This window comes from Lepidochelys kempii, chromosome 27, assembly GCF_965140285.1.
Source record: "Lepidochelys kempii isolate rLepKem1 chromosome 27, rLepKem1.hap1, whole genome shotgun sequence".
Lineage (NCBI taxonomy): Eukaryota > Metazoa > Chordata > Testudines > Cheloniidae > Lepidochelys > Lepidochelys kempii.
In genome coordinates this window covers 13,824,994-13,838,187 of record NC_136406.1, presented here as the reverse complement: position 1 = coordinate 13,838,187, position 13,194 = coordinate 13,824,994, and the positions used below count along the sequence as shown (strand labels likewise).

The window sequence follows — 13,194 nt, the reverse complement described above, 5'->3', positions numbered from 1 at the left end:
GAGGACTCTCGGCACTAGGAGAGACCTACAATTGCACATGGGTGGGGAGCAGGAAGGAGGAGCAGCCCCCTTGAACCCGTGGGGGAGGAGTTTTTCCAAGCCCTGCTGGATGGGGTCACTGAGGTGGCGGCTCCTTCCCCGAATTGCACAGCCAAAGTAGCGAAGCTGGCGAGTGGGGCAGGATACAAACACCCGCAGCTACGGTGGGGCCACAGGAAGGGAGTGGGATGGGGAAGTTCCCTTAAGCCCAAGGCTTCCTCCTCTGCAGCCCCACCCTGCTTCTCCCCTCCCCTCCAGCCTGCCCTGGCTCCTGTGCCAGGCAAGGCAACCCAGGGGGTGTGTGGGTTTGGTTCCCCCACGGCACGGAAAGGTGTGACCCCAGCACTACGTGGAATGCAGAGCTCCTGTCTGACTCCCAGCTGAGTCAGCTCCACCGAAACTTGCCCCCTGAGATCTGGCCTGGGGCCACTTCCACTCCCTGCCTTGCTGCTTTCCAAACCTGTTCTGATCCCAGGAATAACTGCCCTTTGTTCCGATCACCACTGGGGGGACCCTACGCCTGGAGCATCCCTGATCAATTCACCGGTCCCTCTGCCAAGCACCAGCCCCCAATTCATGGCCTTGATCCCGGGGTGCAAAGCTCCCTCCTGCTCTTTGCAGGGCTAACTCAGGCTCCCCTGCCCGGGGATCTTGGGTGCTTCCTGATCCTGGCTCATCACTTGGCCCTTCACTCATTACATAAGAACAGCCAGACTGGGTCAGACCAAAGGGCCATCTAGCCCAGTCTCCCAACAGTGGCCAATGCCAGGTGCCCCAGAGGGAATGAACAGAAGAGGGAATCATCAAGTGATCCATCCCATCGCCCATTCCCAGCTCCTGGCAAACAGAGGCTAGGGACACCATCCCTGCCTATCCTGGCTAATAGCCACTGAGGGACCTATCCTCCAGGAACTTATCTAGTTCTTTTTTGAACCCTGTTATACTCTTGGCCTTCACAACATCCTCTGGCATTGTTCTGCACCTGCCCTAGACAGGATCACGCCTCCCTCCCGGGAGCTTGTGGGAAGCTATACAGCAAGGCCGGGGAGCCCTGTAATGCTTCAAGAAATGCAGAGGCAGAAAGGAGGCCGGATGGAGGTTTCTGGATGGGTGGGAGCAGGTTACAGCAGCCTAGAAAAGGATCTGCTCACCCAGGGAGAGTAGGAGAGGTGTTGTTGGTGTTACTTACGGGAGAGTAAAACACCCACCCTTTTGCACCGATTGGCACCCGGGGTGGTGGGCAAAGAGATTGGGTGCTTGGGCTGCTAAATTTCCAGGCCTATTTTGCACAGTTGGGGCCACTTATATTTTTAGTGTGGGCAGGAAAGTGGCAGGGCAGGGGGGCTCCATGGCACCCGCGTGTGGGAGGGGAGGCAAAAGTGAGATCTCCAGGATTGTGCAAAAAGTAGGGAGGATGATCGAGTGGACCAGGCACTGGGCAGGGACTCAGGAGACCTGAGTTCTGTTCCTGGGCAAGTCACTTAGTCTACCCTGTGGCTCACTCCCTCAGCTCGACAATGAGGCTAGCACAGGGCACGGTGAGGATAATCCCACTAGCGACTCAGAGGTGCTCAGAGAGCCGGATAAGCCCCCCCAGAGATGGGGGAGGCTTGAAGGGGGTGGGGGAACCTTGGGAGCACTACAGAGTCAGGCAGAGGGGCTGCATGGAATCATAGAAGATCAGGGTTGGAAGGGACCTCAGGAGTTCATCTAGTCCAACCCCTGCTCAAAACAGGACCAACCCCAACTAAATCGTCCCAGCCAGGGCTTTGTCAAGCCGGGCCTTAAAAAGCTCTAAGGACGGAGTGCCCCAGGGGCCGCTGGACCCTCCAAGACAGGTCCCCCTTTGTCTGAAGGACACTGCACAGAAGAGAAGGGGAGAGAATCCAAGCAATTCCAGACCCCAGGCAGCCTTTGAACGGGCCTGGCAGAAACCTGCTTTTCCTTTCCAAAGTGACCCAGACAAAGGCTCAGCTGCTGGAACCCAAGAGCGCTGGCTCCGGCCGTGATGCTGAGTCCCGCCTGGTCAGCAGTTCCAGGCCAGACGCTGAATCCGAAAGAAACTGCGGCCAGCAAACAGTGCTGGGGTTGGGGGTTGCTCAGAACAGGCACCTCAGTGCCTGGCATCCCCACCGCTCTCTGGGACAGCTTGGCGGTGCTGGGAAAGGGGCTGGAGGGGAAAGCAGCCGGGCCACAGTCCCACGCGGAAGGGAGTTATCGGGTGGTCTCATCACACTTATGTTGCCAGCCCTGCACCAGGCTGCCCCGGGGAAAGGCAGACAGGAGTCAGGCCCACATTGGAGCCCTGTCATGCAGCAGGAGAAAAGCAGGCCTGTGTCCGGGGAAGGGATTTCTGAACAGCTCCCGGGATGCAGCACAGAGAATGCAGCCAGGGCTCGGCGTCAGAGTTTCTGGATGCCTCGTGCCCGAGCAGAGGTCCTGGGCTGGGATACAGCCGAGGGGGTTCCTGGGCCCTGTGCTTTGGGCAGCCGTGTCACAGTCCTGCGCACAGCAGAGGCTGGAGAGCCAGGTCTCCATGCTGGAGGCTCCAGGATTTGGTGCTGAGGTACCGCAGTCCTGTCTCGCTGCCACACGTTCCCAGATGCTACGATGCAGCCAGACATTGACACGTCTCAATGTCAGACGACTCCAGATGCTGCCGTCAGGGCTCCCCTCATCCATCATGAGCCAGGATGGGGAAAGGGGCTAACAGCTGGGTGCTATTGTCAGATGTTTAAACGTCTGCAAACACGTGGTGGAAAGATCAAAGGCCACCTGGAGACAAGATGCTGTTTGATTCCCAAAACAAGTCGGGCGGCCAGGGGGAGGAAATGACTTAGTGAAGGAACTGGTCCTGAGCAGCCATGATGAAGCCCCGTGTGTACCTCCCCTTCCCCAGATGAGCCCTGTCATTAAATGCTCTTCACCCCAAAGGGTCTCACGTCTCCAGCCAATGAAATTCCCACTTGGCACATGTTCACCCTGAAAGATCCTGGAGTATTTTACCAGCTGCCCTTGTAAGGCAATCTCCAGTTCTAAGGGACTGCCCCAAACACAGGGTGGTACCGTCCCACTCCACCTCCACCCAATCAGGTCAGCCGTTGGAGCGGGTTCTTCGGGCAGATTTCAGGGCATGTACCTACCCTACTGCGCCAGCGAAACGCAGCCACTGCGGGGCGGAGGGTGGCCGTCGAACCGAGGACAGAGCAGAGAGGGGCAATCTGAGCCAGATCCTGTGTAGAACACAAAATGAACTCCAGGACCTGGAGTGGCTGCAAAACTATGTGTGAAAACCACAGCGTGCCCTACGTGCAACTGGGCACATGCCCATGGCCATGCGGCCTCCTGGCTTGCACGCCAAAGCTGTAAATACCTTCATGCGCAAGCTAGGCATGTATTCTACATGTTATTAACTACAGCGGAGGCTAGTGGCCCCAACCGAGCTCAGGGCAGGGGCGGAAGAGGGTCCACACGTGCAGCAAGAGACAGCTCCTTCCAATGAGAGCTTATCATCTAAGCAGGCAAGAGAGAAGGTGGGAAATAATCTTTCCTTTCGCCGTGGTACTGGCTGGAGAATGCAGGCTGAGATTAAATGACTTACCCATGGTCACCAGGGAGTCAGTGGCAGAGGCAGGAACTGACCACCCCCCCCCAGGTTTCCTGAGTACCAGCCAAGGGTCTTGACCCATAAGATCATCCTTCCTCTTTACACAAATACCTTTCAGGAGCAGTCCAAGTAGAATTGAGTGGTCCCTGGGGTTTTACAGGTTGGATTGTTAAGAGGTCCCAGAGGGGAGATAAAAAAGGCTTGTACTAGTTCGGTTAGAGAGGAGCTGGGTGGGAGATGATTTATAGATAACGACTGGTTAACTAAGAAACCGGCCGCCATTTCTCTTGATCCTGCCACAGCAAAGCAAGGAGCTCTTCCACCTGACAGGCAGTAAATTTGAAAAGCTGTAAATTTGCTACCAGTCAATCTGCCGGAGGCAGCATGTAGCAAACCTGTGGAATTCGTCGCCACCGGCACTCAGCAAAGCAAACAGTACAGCGGGATTTGCACAGGGGGATTTACGGGCACCCACCAACAAACAGAGGCAGCTGTACAAAGCTAAGGAGTCAGGTCAAAAAATGTTCCAACAAATCCTCCTGCTGCAGGGCAGAAGCTGCTCCCTGCTTGGGGAGGGAGGGGAGGAACGTAGGGGGCACCGGGTTCGAAAGGAACCGTTTCTCTCACGGATGCGTTGGGCAACTGAAAAGAGGCGACAGCGTCCCTTGAGTCAGCAGGCCCTGGGCACCAGAGCAGACTCGGGAGCTTTTGCTTTGGCAGCACCTGCATTGCTGTGACTTACTGCCACTGAAACCTCTTCTTCCTCCCCAAGCCACGAGCCTGCAGCAATCAGCGGCACCGCCATCCCCCAGCTCTGTCCCCCCAGGGACCAAGAGGGCAAATCTAGGAATCAAGCAGGGGATCCCTTCCAAGGCAGGGGGCTGGATACTCCTGCTCTCCCCACCGTACGGTTTCAGACACCGCCACGCTCCATGGGCAGAACTCATTGGGCCCCAACCGAACTAATATTCCCCTGAAACTCGGGGGTTATTCTGCAAGAATTGTGTTGGGCGAAGAGTCCAGATCACCTGCCCCAGCTGGTTGCTTTAATCGCCACTTGCTGCAGCGTATGCGCCCTGCTAGGGAACATCAGGGCGGGCCACGTCCCTCGGACCGTTTCAAGGGAGCCCATCGGCTGCGCCCGTCTAGCCTGCTGTTCAGCGGTGAAGGGGTTAAACTGTGTGCCGAAGGTGCAGTTCTCAGCCTGAACCCGGGGGGCTCCAGCAGCTGGGTGGGCTGCAGGGGGCTGGGATGCTCCCCGGCTCCCTACCTCTCCATACAGCTGAGTTACAAGCAGAGTCAAAGCCCTACCGCAACTCCCCGTTCTGGGGACAGGAGCACAGGATTCTGGGACGCATCCCTGGGGGCGAGCTGCACAGCTATGGGAGAGGATCCAGAACCCTGAATGAGGAAGCTGATGGGGGCAGCCCCAAGGCTGCACTTCCTACACCAGGCTCCCCAGCTGGGCTATGCAACACTCCCCAGTTACGGAAACGCAGCCTCCCCCGGGCTCCCGCACACCCAGCTCTGCAGCAGCCTTCTTGATACCAATCGCAAGAGCAAGCCAGCCCCCGTCTCTGGGATCGCCCCACATACCAGGCGTTTGGCCGTGGTACATCTGGGGAGGTAAGCAAAGGCCCCCATCCACATCCGTGCTGCCGCAGGTGCCAGGCCAACAAGCAGTACCCCAGCCAGGTGCTGCTCTGCTCAGAGAGGAGCAAACACAAAGCAATTCCAGGCCGTAGCGGGTCAGGGAGTCAAGCAGCCGTGCTGGAGACGGTCGTGTGGTTATTCTCTCTGACACGGGTAGGCAATGCCAGGCTTCAGGGAGGCATCTGCCGGCGGCAGTGAACAGGAAGGAATTCCCCCCTACTTGGCATTGCACAGTACGGGATACTGCAAAAGCAACATGCATTGGCCTCTCTTGGAGGAAAGATACCAGACCCGATGGGCCAACGCCCCAGTCAGGTAGGAGGCAAATCCTCTGGTTCAATGGTCCTGAGGCAACCGACTGTGTATCTGGCATGGGCTCCACCAGCAGCTAAGGAATTTATTTCACTCCATTCTATGGCAAAACCCGCAGAGCATCTGGGCACAGGCGCCGGGCGGGTTTGCAGGGCTGGGGGCTGCTCAGAGCCGTCGGTTTCTCGTTAAGACGGTAGTGTTTAGTGGTGGAGCGCTGCGGTGGGGGGCTTCTCCTTCAGCTGTGGCCCCATTCACTGGCCAGACACCACGGTTCTCGCCAGGCCTGGAGCGGATTCATTCGCCTCCATTTGCCCTTTCTCTCCACAACCAAAGAACAAACAGTACGGGGAAATCTAAGCCAGCTTTCCTTCCCTGGACCGTCAGGGGCCATCTTCTCTGCCACCAGCTGGCTGTCGCCAGAGAAGAGCATCCTGCCGGTGGGAGCCCCAGGGAGGAGGCGTGTCTGCCTACAGCCAAGGCCAGGCTCATCCAGTGCCCACCTTGCCCAGTGGGAGGTCACCATGATGCAAGGCCGCTGCATGTATTTAAACCAGGGGCGATGCTGGTGAGCGTCCATGGAGGGCAGTGCGGGGTGGGTGACTGAACCATGGGAGAGAAGGGGGAACCAGCCACTCTGGAGTGATGGTGCCTGGGACAGAGAGGGATGGAATTTCAAGGGTTTTGTTTTAAGAGGGGTGGAAGGGCAAAGAAACTGGGGGACCATGGGGCACCTGTCCCCAGTGGAAATATGCAGAATTCAAAGCACATGGCAGAGATGCAAGCCAAGGCAATGGATGGTCTGAGCAAGAGAGTCAGGACGCTCCATGGGTCAGAGGGAAGGCAGCGCTGTGGACCGTTCACACCGGAGCCAGAGACCACAATGAGCTGAGTGCGTCGGATTGCAGAGACTCAGAGATTTCCAGGAGGGATCACGGTCAGGTAGTCAGACCCCGGCCCAGCACAGGCTTGGGGGAGGGAGGGAACCAGTGACTTCTTAAGCAGGGAGAATTTGAAGGGAGGTCACTACCATATAACAGCTGGGAGGGAGCCAGGGAAATTGGCTTCTTTGGGTTGTTTCCCCTTTGGGGACCCCGGTAAAGTTCACCCACGAGTCATCCTGGGGAATCCCATAGGGATCAACATCCAGGCTGTCCTGGGGACCCAAAACAGCTGCCCTCTCCCCACTCCTCCCAACCCCCCCTCAAATAACACTATCACTGAACTCAGCAGAGGGAGGGGTCCTCCTCCCAGGGGACCAGCCCCTGCCCAATGGACATGCCCCCCCCAGGCTGACGGAGCCAGGGAGGAGAGGCAGGCAGTGCTACCTTGACATCGGAATGGACCGCCGACTCTGGGGGGTAGACGATGAAATGTCGGAGGGTGAAGCCGAACCCCCCCTGCGAGCTCTTCCGCAGCAGCACCGTCTTCGGCCCCACCCAGGGGAAGGGCTCCTCCAGGGGGGCGTTGTCATTCGGAGAGGTCCCATCTCTCCGGCCCAGCGTCGGCTGTCGGGGGGCAAGAAGAAAGGGGTTAAGGCAGATCTCCACTTGGATTATTGTGTACTTCCCTCCTAGCCCTCCCTGCCAGCCCCAGCGAAAGGAAGGACAGGCTGGTGGTTACGGCTCTGGGCTGGTACTCCAGTCACCAGCCTGCTGGGTGATCTGGGTTAGTTCATTTCACCTCTATCTGCAGCGCCTGACACTGCGGGGCCCCGATCGCAGCTGGGCCTCTGGGGGCTACTGGAAGGCAAAGGCTCATTCATTACTGTGATGCATGTTGGCGTTATGGTAACACCAATCCAAGATCAGGGCCTCGTTGTGCCAGGCACTACACAGGCCGAGAGCAAAACGACTGTCCCTGTCCCAGGAAACCCATCTACATTTCCTACCCTGAACTGCTCCTGGGCACAGTTAAAAAGTTTCCATGTCCCAATAGAAATTCCTATCTGTAAATTTGTTCATTCCCCTTCCCACACAGGAATAGCTACACCGGCAGAAGGACCTTGATCAACAAAGGGATCTACCGTAGGCAGGGGTCTACCATGGTAACGAGACCGGTATCTCTGAAGTGACCCAACTGGCGTGTACACACGTTCCCAGCTGGCAGGAGCTGCATTGGAGAAGGCTCTTACACCTGCTGCCAGGAGCTTGTGTGAAGCTGGAGAGAGATGAGGCCAGCGAGCGGAGATTGAGGGAGCGGGGGAGAGAGCGAGACTAGTGCTGCATGGCTGGCTGGACCGAGTGTCAAACAAGGCAGGGGCTTTTGAACTGGATCCCGGAGCGAATGGGGAACCGCCAGGGCAGCCTGAGGAGGGGGATGCGGCTGGGGAAGGCCAAAGGCAGCATGCTGGAGCCCGGGGAGGCCGCAGGGTTGGGAACTGCCAGGGCAGGAGCAGCATGAGAAAAAAAGCCCCTTCCAATTACATCCCTGGTGATAACTGGAGCGTGGGTGGAGCAGGGACGAGGCCTCTCTGGGAGGCACTTGGCTGGAGGGCGTGAAAAGAGGGGGCAGGGGGCGGGCATCACTGTGGGCACTGGCATGCAACACTTCCTGCAGCAGATCTCACTTCCCAGGGCCTGGGGCTCAGCAGTCCCCAGCTCCTCCTTCCCTTCCTGCAGGCCAACAGCCACCTCCTTCTGTCCTCTGCAGCCACCTCCTCCTGGCCACCTCCCCAATAAAGCCACGGGGCAGGGGCCTCCCCTGCAGGCGCTACACAGTGCTATCGCCTGACGGCAGCGGGCAGATTCTGAACGACGCCCAGATTGGACAATCAGCGGCTCCCAGCTGGTGGCTGCCGGATTTTCAGCTGGGTCAGTGGACACGCAGGGAGACGCTCTATCGGTTGGACATCTGAGCCACTGAGAAGGCAGAGCGCAGCCTGGCTGCCTGTGGCAGACCGAACACCAAGTCTCATGGCACCGTCTCCCCGGCAGGGTGTGGGACGCAGACATGCAGCAGCCCAGCTGGAGCTGCCCTGTTCAATCAGCCAACCAAAGGAATGCGGAGTGTGTGTAATCTGCAGGCCCTGGGGCTCCCTGCCAGCTGCCCCGCCTTCCTGCTCCCCAAGCTTTGCAACAGGACACGCTGTACTTTAGAGACATGCTTCACCTTTGGGCCCCAGCTTGGACCCAGGCTCTTTTGGTTCTATGGTGCCTCGCCGCACGTCACGTGGCTCAACAAGATTACAGGGCATACCCGTCCCTGCGGCATTTGTGGCCGTTGGCCAATGGATCCCTCCTACAGGGGAGGCCTCTTCCCAACCCTCCCGTCCCCACAAAGCTGTTCCAATGACAGGCCCGATCCTGCAACCCATTCACGGGACCTGACTGGGAGCTCTGCAGGACTGGAATAAACCAGAACACTCCAAGCCCATTTCCAACTGCGGACAATACGACGGGCCACTGAAATCTCCCACCTGCATGCACCAACGGGCACAGAGGCCCAACAGCTGCTTCAGGGCCTTGTAAGTGTCCTGGGGCTGCCAGAAAATGTCAATTCATAACTCCTCCAGCAACTCAAAACCATGGACTCAACAGAGACTCTGGTTTTCTGGCTCATCACACCAGGTAACACACCCGGCTGCCTGCTAGCATGTGCGTGAAGCCCACATACTTAAATCTGTCCTACCTTACATTTAGCTTGGATGCTCTGGTTATCTTCTCCAGACCCGAGGAAGAGCTCCGTGTCCCTCAAAAGCCTGTCCCTTCCCCCAGCAGAAGTTGGTCCAATAAAATATATTAGCTCCCCGCCCTTGCCTCTTACAATGAATAATAAACCCTGACTCTTTCTAAGTGCTTTTCATCAGTAGATCTCAAAGCACTTCACAAAGGAGGTCAGTAGCATTTACCCCATTTCACAGGTAGGGAAACCGAGGCACAGAGAAAGTGGGGACAACAGCACTGCCCTGCCACCCTGGGGGGTCATGAAGATAAATCCATTACAGGTGGTGATGTGCTCTGAGCTCTAGCAAGGAGAACCGGGTGATGTGATTGTTCTGGTTATGAAATATGTATTGGCAGGGTTTGTGAGACAGATAAACGTGGCAATAATTCCACTCCTGCCTCTTTCCCCTTTTCCATCTGCGAGATGATTTTATTGCTCTTCCCCCAGCCCCTAAGAGAGACACGCACAAAATAAAGAGATGGGATAAAATTATCATAAAGCTCCCAAAGTGATTTAGGAGCCTCCCTCCCATTGACTTTCAATGGGAAAGCTTGGGGCTTGTCTGCACAGGGAAATCGACCAGCAAAGCTATTGTGGAATAACATCCTACATGGATGCACTTATTCTAGAATAGCTGTAATGTTTTCAGTTCACGCCCTACCTGATTCAGAATCACTTTCCTGCACAGACAAGTCTCAGGCTCCTAAATCCCTTTGGAAAATGAGACTTCGGCTGCTTAGTCAATTGGGTGCTTTTTAAAAGTTTCCTCCTGGGGCCCAAGTCCGCGGTGCCCTGCACGCTGGGCCCCATTCTCCACTGGCCTGTGGGGCCAAGTGGATTGAGCACTGGACTAGGACTCAGAAGAGTTAGACTGGCTATAGTCCTGGCTATGTCACGACAACGCCCTATGCCTCAGTGTCCCCATCTGTAAAACAGGGATAAGGATTCTGCCCTCCTTCGTACAGTGTTATATAAGAGCTAGGCAGTATTGTTTTTGTTGTTAAACCTGTGCAAAGGGAGTGCAAATTTGCCCTGGTGCGAACGGCTGCACAAGCAGGAGGCCGGCGGGGACTCGGGTCTATTAGACCCGGCTGACAGGCTTAAGCCATGTCGCAGGATATGTCCGAATGTAGCAGCAAAATGGGATCGATGCCTGTCAAGGTTCCTTCCCCACTCTGAACTCTAGGGTACAGATGTGGGGACCTGCATGAAAGACCCCCTAAGCTTATTCTTACCAGCTTAGGTTAAAAACTTCCGCAAGGTACAAACTTTGCCTTGTCCTTGAACTGTATGCTGCCACCACCAAGCGTGTTAAACAAAGAACAGGGAAAGAGACCACTTGGAGACGTCTTTCCCCAAAATATCCCCCCAAGCCCTACACCCCCTTTCCTGGGGAAGGCTTGATAAGAATCCTCACCAATTGGTACAGGTGAACACAGACCCAAACCCTTGGATCTTAAGAACAAAGAAAAATCAATCAGGTTCTTAAAAGAAGAATTTTAATTAAAGAAAAGGTAAAAGAATCACCTCTGTAAAATCAGGATGGTAAATGCCTTACAGGGTAATCAGATTCAAAACATAGAGAATCCCTCTAGGCAAAACCTTAAGTTACAAAAAGACACAAAAACAGGAATATACATTCCCTCCAGCACAGCTTATTTTACCAGCCATTAAACAAAAGAAAATCTAATGCATTTTCTAGCTAGATTACTTACTAATTTAACAGGAGTTGGAAGGCTTGCATTTCTGATCTGTTCCCGGCAAAAGCATCACACAGACAGACAGACCGACCCTTTGTTCCCCCCCACTCCAGATTTGAAAGTATCTTGTCCCCTCATTGGTCATTTTGGGTCAGGTGCCAGCAAGGTTACTTTAGCTTCTTAACCCTTTACAGGTGAAAGGGTTTTGCCTCTGGCCAGGAGGGATTTTATAGCACTATATACAGAAAGGTGGTTACCCCTCCCTTTATATTTATGTCAGTGCTGAACAGCAGAAGGGGTGAAACATTCTGGGGGCATGGAGGAGGAAAACCGACAGGAGGAAAAGGGGAAGATTTGTAATGACTGGAACAGAGGTCGGCAGCTGGGAGGGAGTGGACTGGAAGGAGATAAGAATCGTGGTTCTAGAGGAAGGCTGGCCTGGTGGATACAGCTAGGACTCAGGATATCTGGGTTCAGCTCTGGTGCCTGGATCAGACTCCCTTTATCACCTCAGACAATTCACTTCACCACTCTGTGCCTCAGTTTCCCAACCTGTAAATGGGGGGAGGGGTGATCACACAGCTTCCTTGCCGGGGAGAGGCAAGCCTGAATAAACAGGATGTTTTAAAGGACAAGGAGAGCCCCAGCCAAGAGGCTGAACAGAAGAGCACAGTATTATCATATACCAGGACTTGGCAATTCCATAGCCAGAGGGACATCTCGGGCTGCAGAGGCCTGCACTCCCAGCCCTGCTCTCCATGCTGAGGGAATCGCATGTCGCCTCCTTGGCTTGAAGCTGTTTAATCTGGGACATTTGCAGGGACAAACCCGGACCAGAACCCTGTGCCCAAGAGAATGGATCTGAGCTATTCTCATGCCTTCACCCAGGCTTTGCCTGCACGGAGGATTCGCTGTCTTCTGGTCAGCGTGAACCCAAGCGCAGACAGGCAAAGCCACACAACTGAGCCTGGCTCCAAGCAGGAAGAAGCTGCACTGGGTGCAAATTGTGACTTAGTGTCTGGCTTTATTGTGCGCCGTCTGCCTCAGCACGGCTCCCCTGCCGGCTGGACTGCCCAGTTCAGACAAGGCCGCCACGTCCCCTAAGGCTGTCGCTCTGAGACAGAGAGCCCCATTAGGCGGGGGATGCAGATTTTAATTGCGCTGAGCCAGCCTGCCTCCTGCCCCCCACAGGACTCCCAGTCCCAACAGAGATCCAAGCAATCTATCCAGGGCATAAAGGGCTTTCCACGCTCTCCCTTTCCGGAAGAGCGCTTCACGCTTATCAGCCATTTGCAACACAGAGCCTTCCTTTGGCTCAGGCCGGCTCGTGAGATTAAGCCCCTGACAACTCTCTGAATAGCCCCCCGTGCCAGCCACCCGGCACCCTCCAAGCCCGCACTGGGCCAGCGCAGCGAGCTGAGATGGACCAGGGCAAGCCAAGCCATGTGACAAACAGCTGGATACCGACCGTTCCTTCTTGCGTAGAGCCTGGTGGGGTTGATTGTGTCAAGAGCCAGAGGGGGGCCTGGGGTGCGGCACAAAGGGACAGGGGACACTCGACCACACACAGCAGGGCACATCACGCAGGCCTAACCCAGCTGCGCTGAGGGGTTGTAACACTCAGGGTCAGCACTCAAAAGGGAAAAACAGCCCCGGAGCGGCAGCAAACCCAGATTCCTCCTGGACTCGCTCTTGTCACAACAGCAACAAAAATGCAGGAAGTGGGAGACAGGAGGGGTTATCGGAGGGCAGCGCTGCTGGGGTGAGCATCCAGGGCGCCCTCTCAGTTCCAGAGGGCAGGGAGCGTTTGACTGGTGTGAAACAGACAGACAGTGACCATGGAAAGAAAAGGAGGAAGGCCAGGAAGGGAAACGCGGAAAGGGAAAAAAAGAACTAGAGATGAAAGGAGAAGGATGTGGGGAGGCAGCAGCAGGTTGCTGAAGTGGCTCCTGATCAAGCCCACCTCTAGAGACCCTTCCCGCCTGAAAATCCCTCCCAGGCATCCTTCTGCTCTGGCGTGTTCAACCAGTCGGAAAAAGCCAAACATCTGATCAGGCCGCATCTGTGCGCTCCCGCTGCTGCATAAGCCAAGCCAAATCTGCCCCCCAGGACACCCCTGAAACAAAGCATGGTCAGACAGGGCCCGAAGGGACTCCCGTCTCGCCCCCGTGGCCCCCCAGAACACACAGCTGCTCTGCCAACGGTAACCCGGGGGGGAAA

The 13,194-nt window shown here is 56.0% G+C and overlaps 1 protein-coding gene across 5 annotated transcripts in view; it reads right to left on the bottom strand.

Moving 5' to 3' along the window:
* Positions 1-13,194, bottom strand: part of ARHGAP23 (Rho GTPase activating protein 23) — a 124,924-nt gene that overhangs the window by 49,813 nt on the left and 61,917 nt on the right. For all 5 annotated transcript variants that reach the window (XM_073326142.2, XM_073326141.2, XM_073326138.2 and 2 more), the window contains exon 2: positions 6,937-7,116. In XM_073326142.2, coding sequence (XP_073182243.2) covers positions 6,937-7,116 — 180 coding nt within the window. The remainder of the gene's footprint in view (positions 1-6,936; positions 7,117-13,194) is intronic.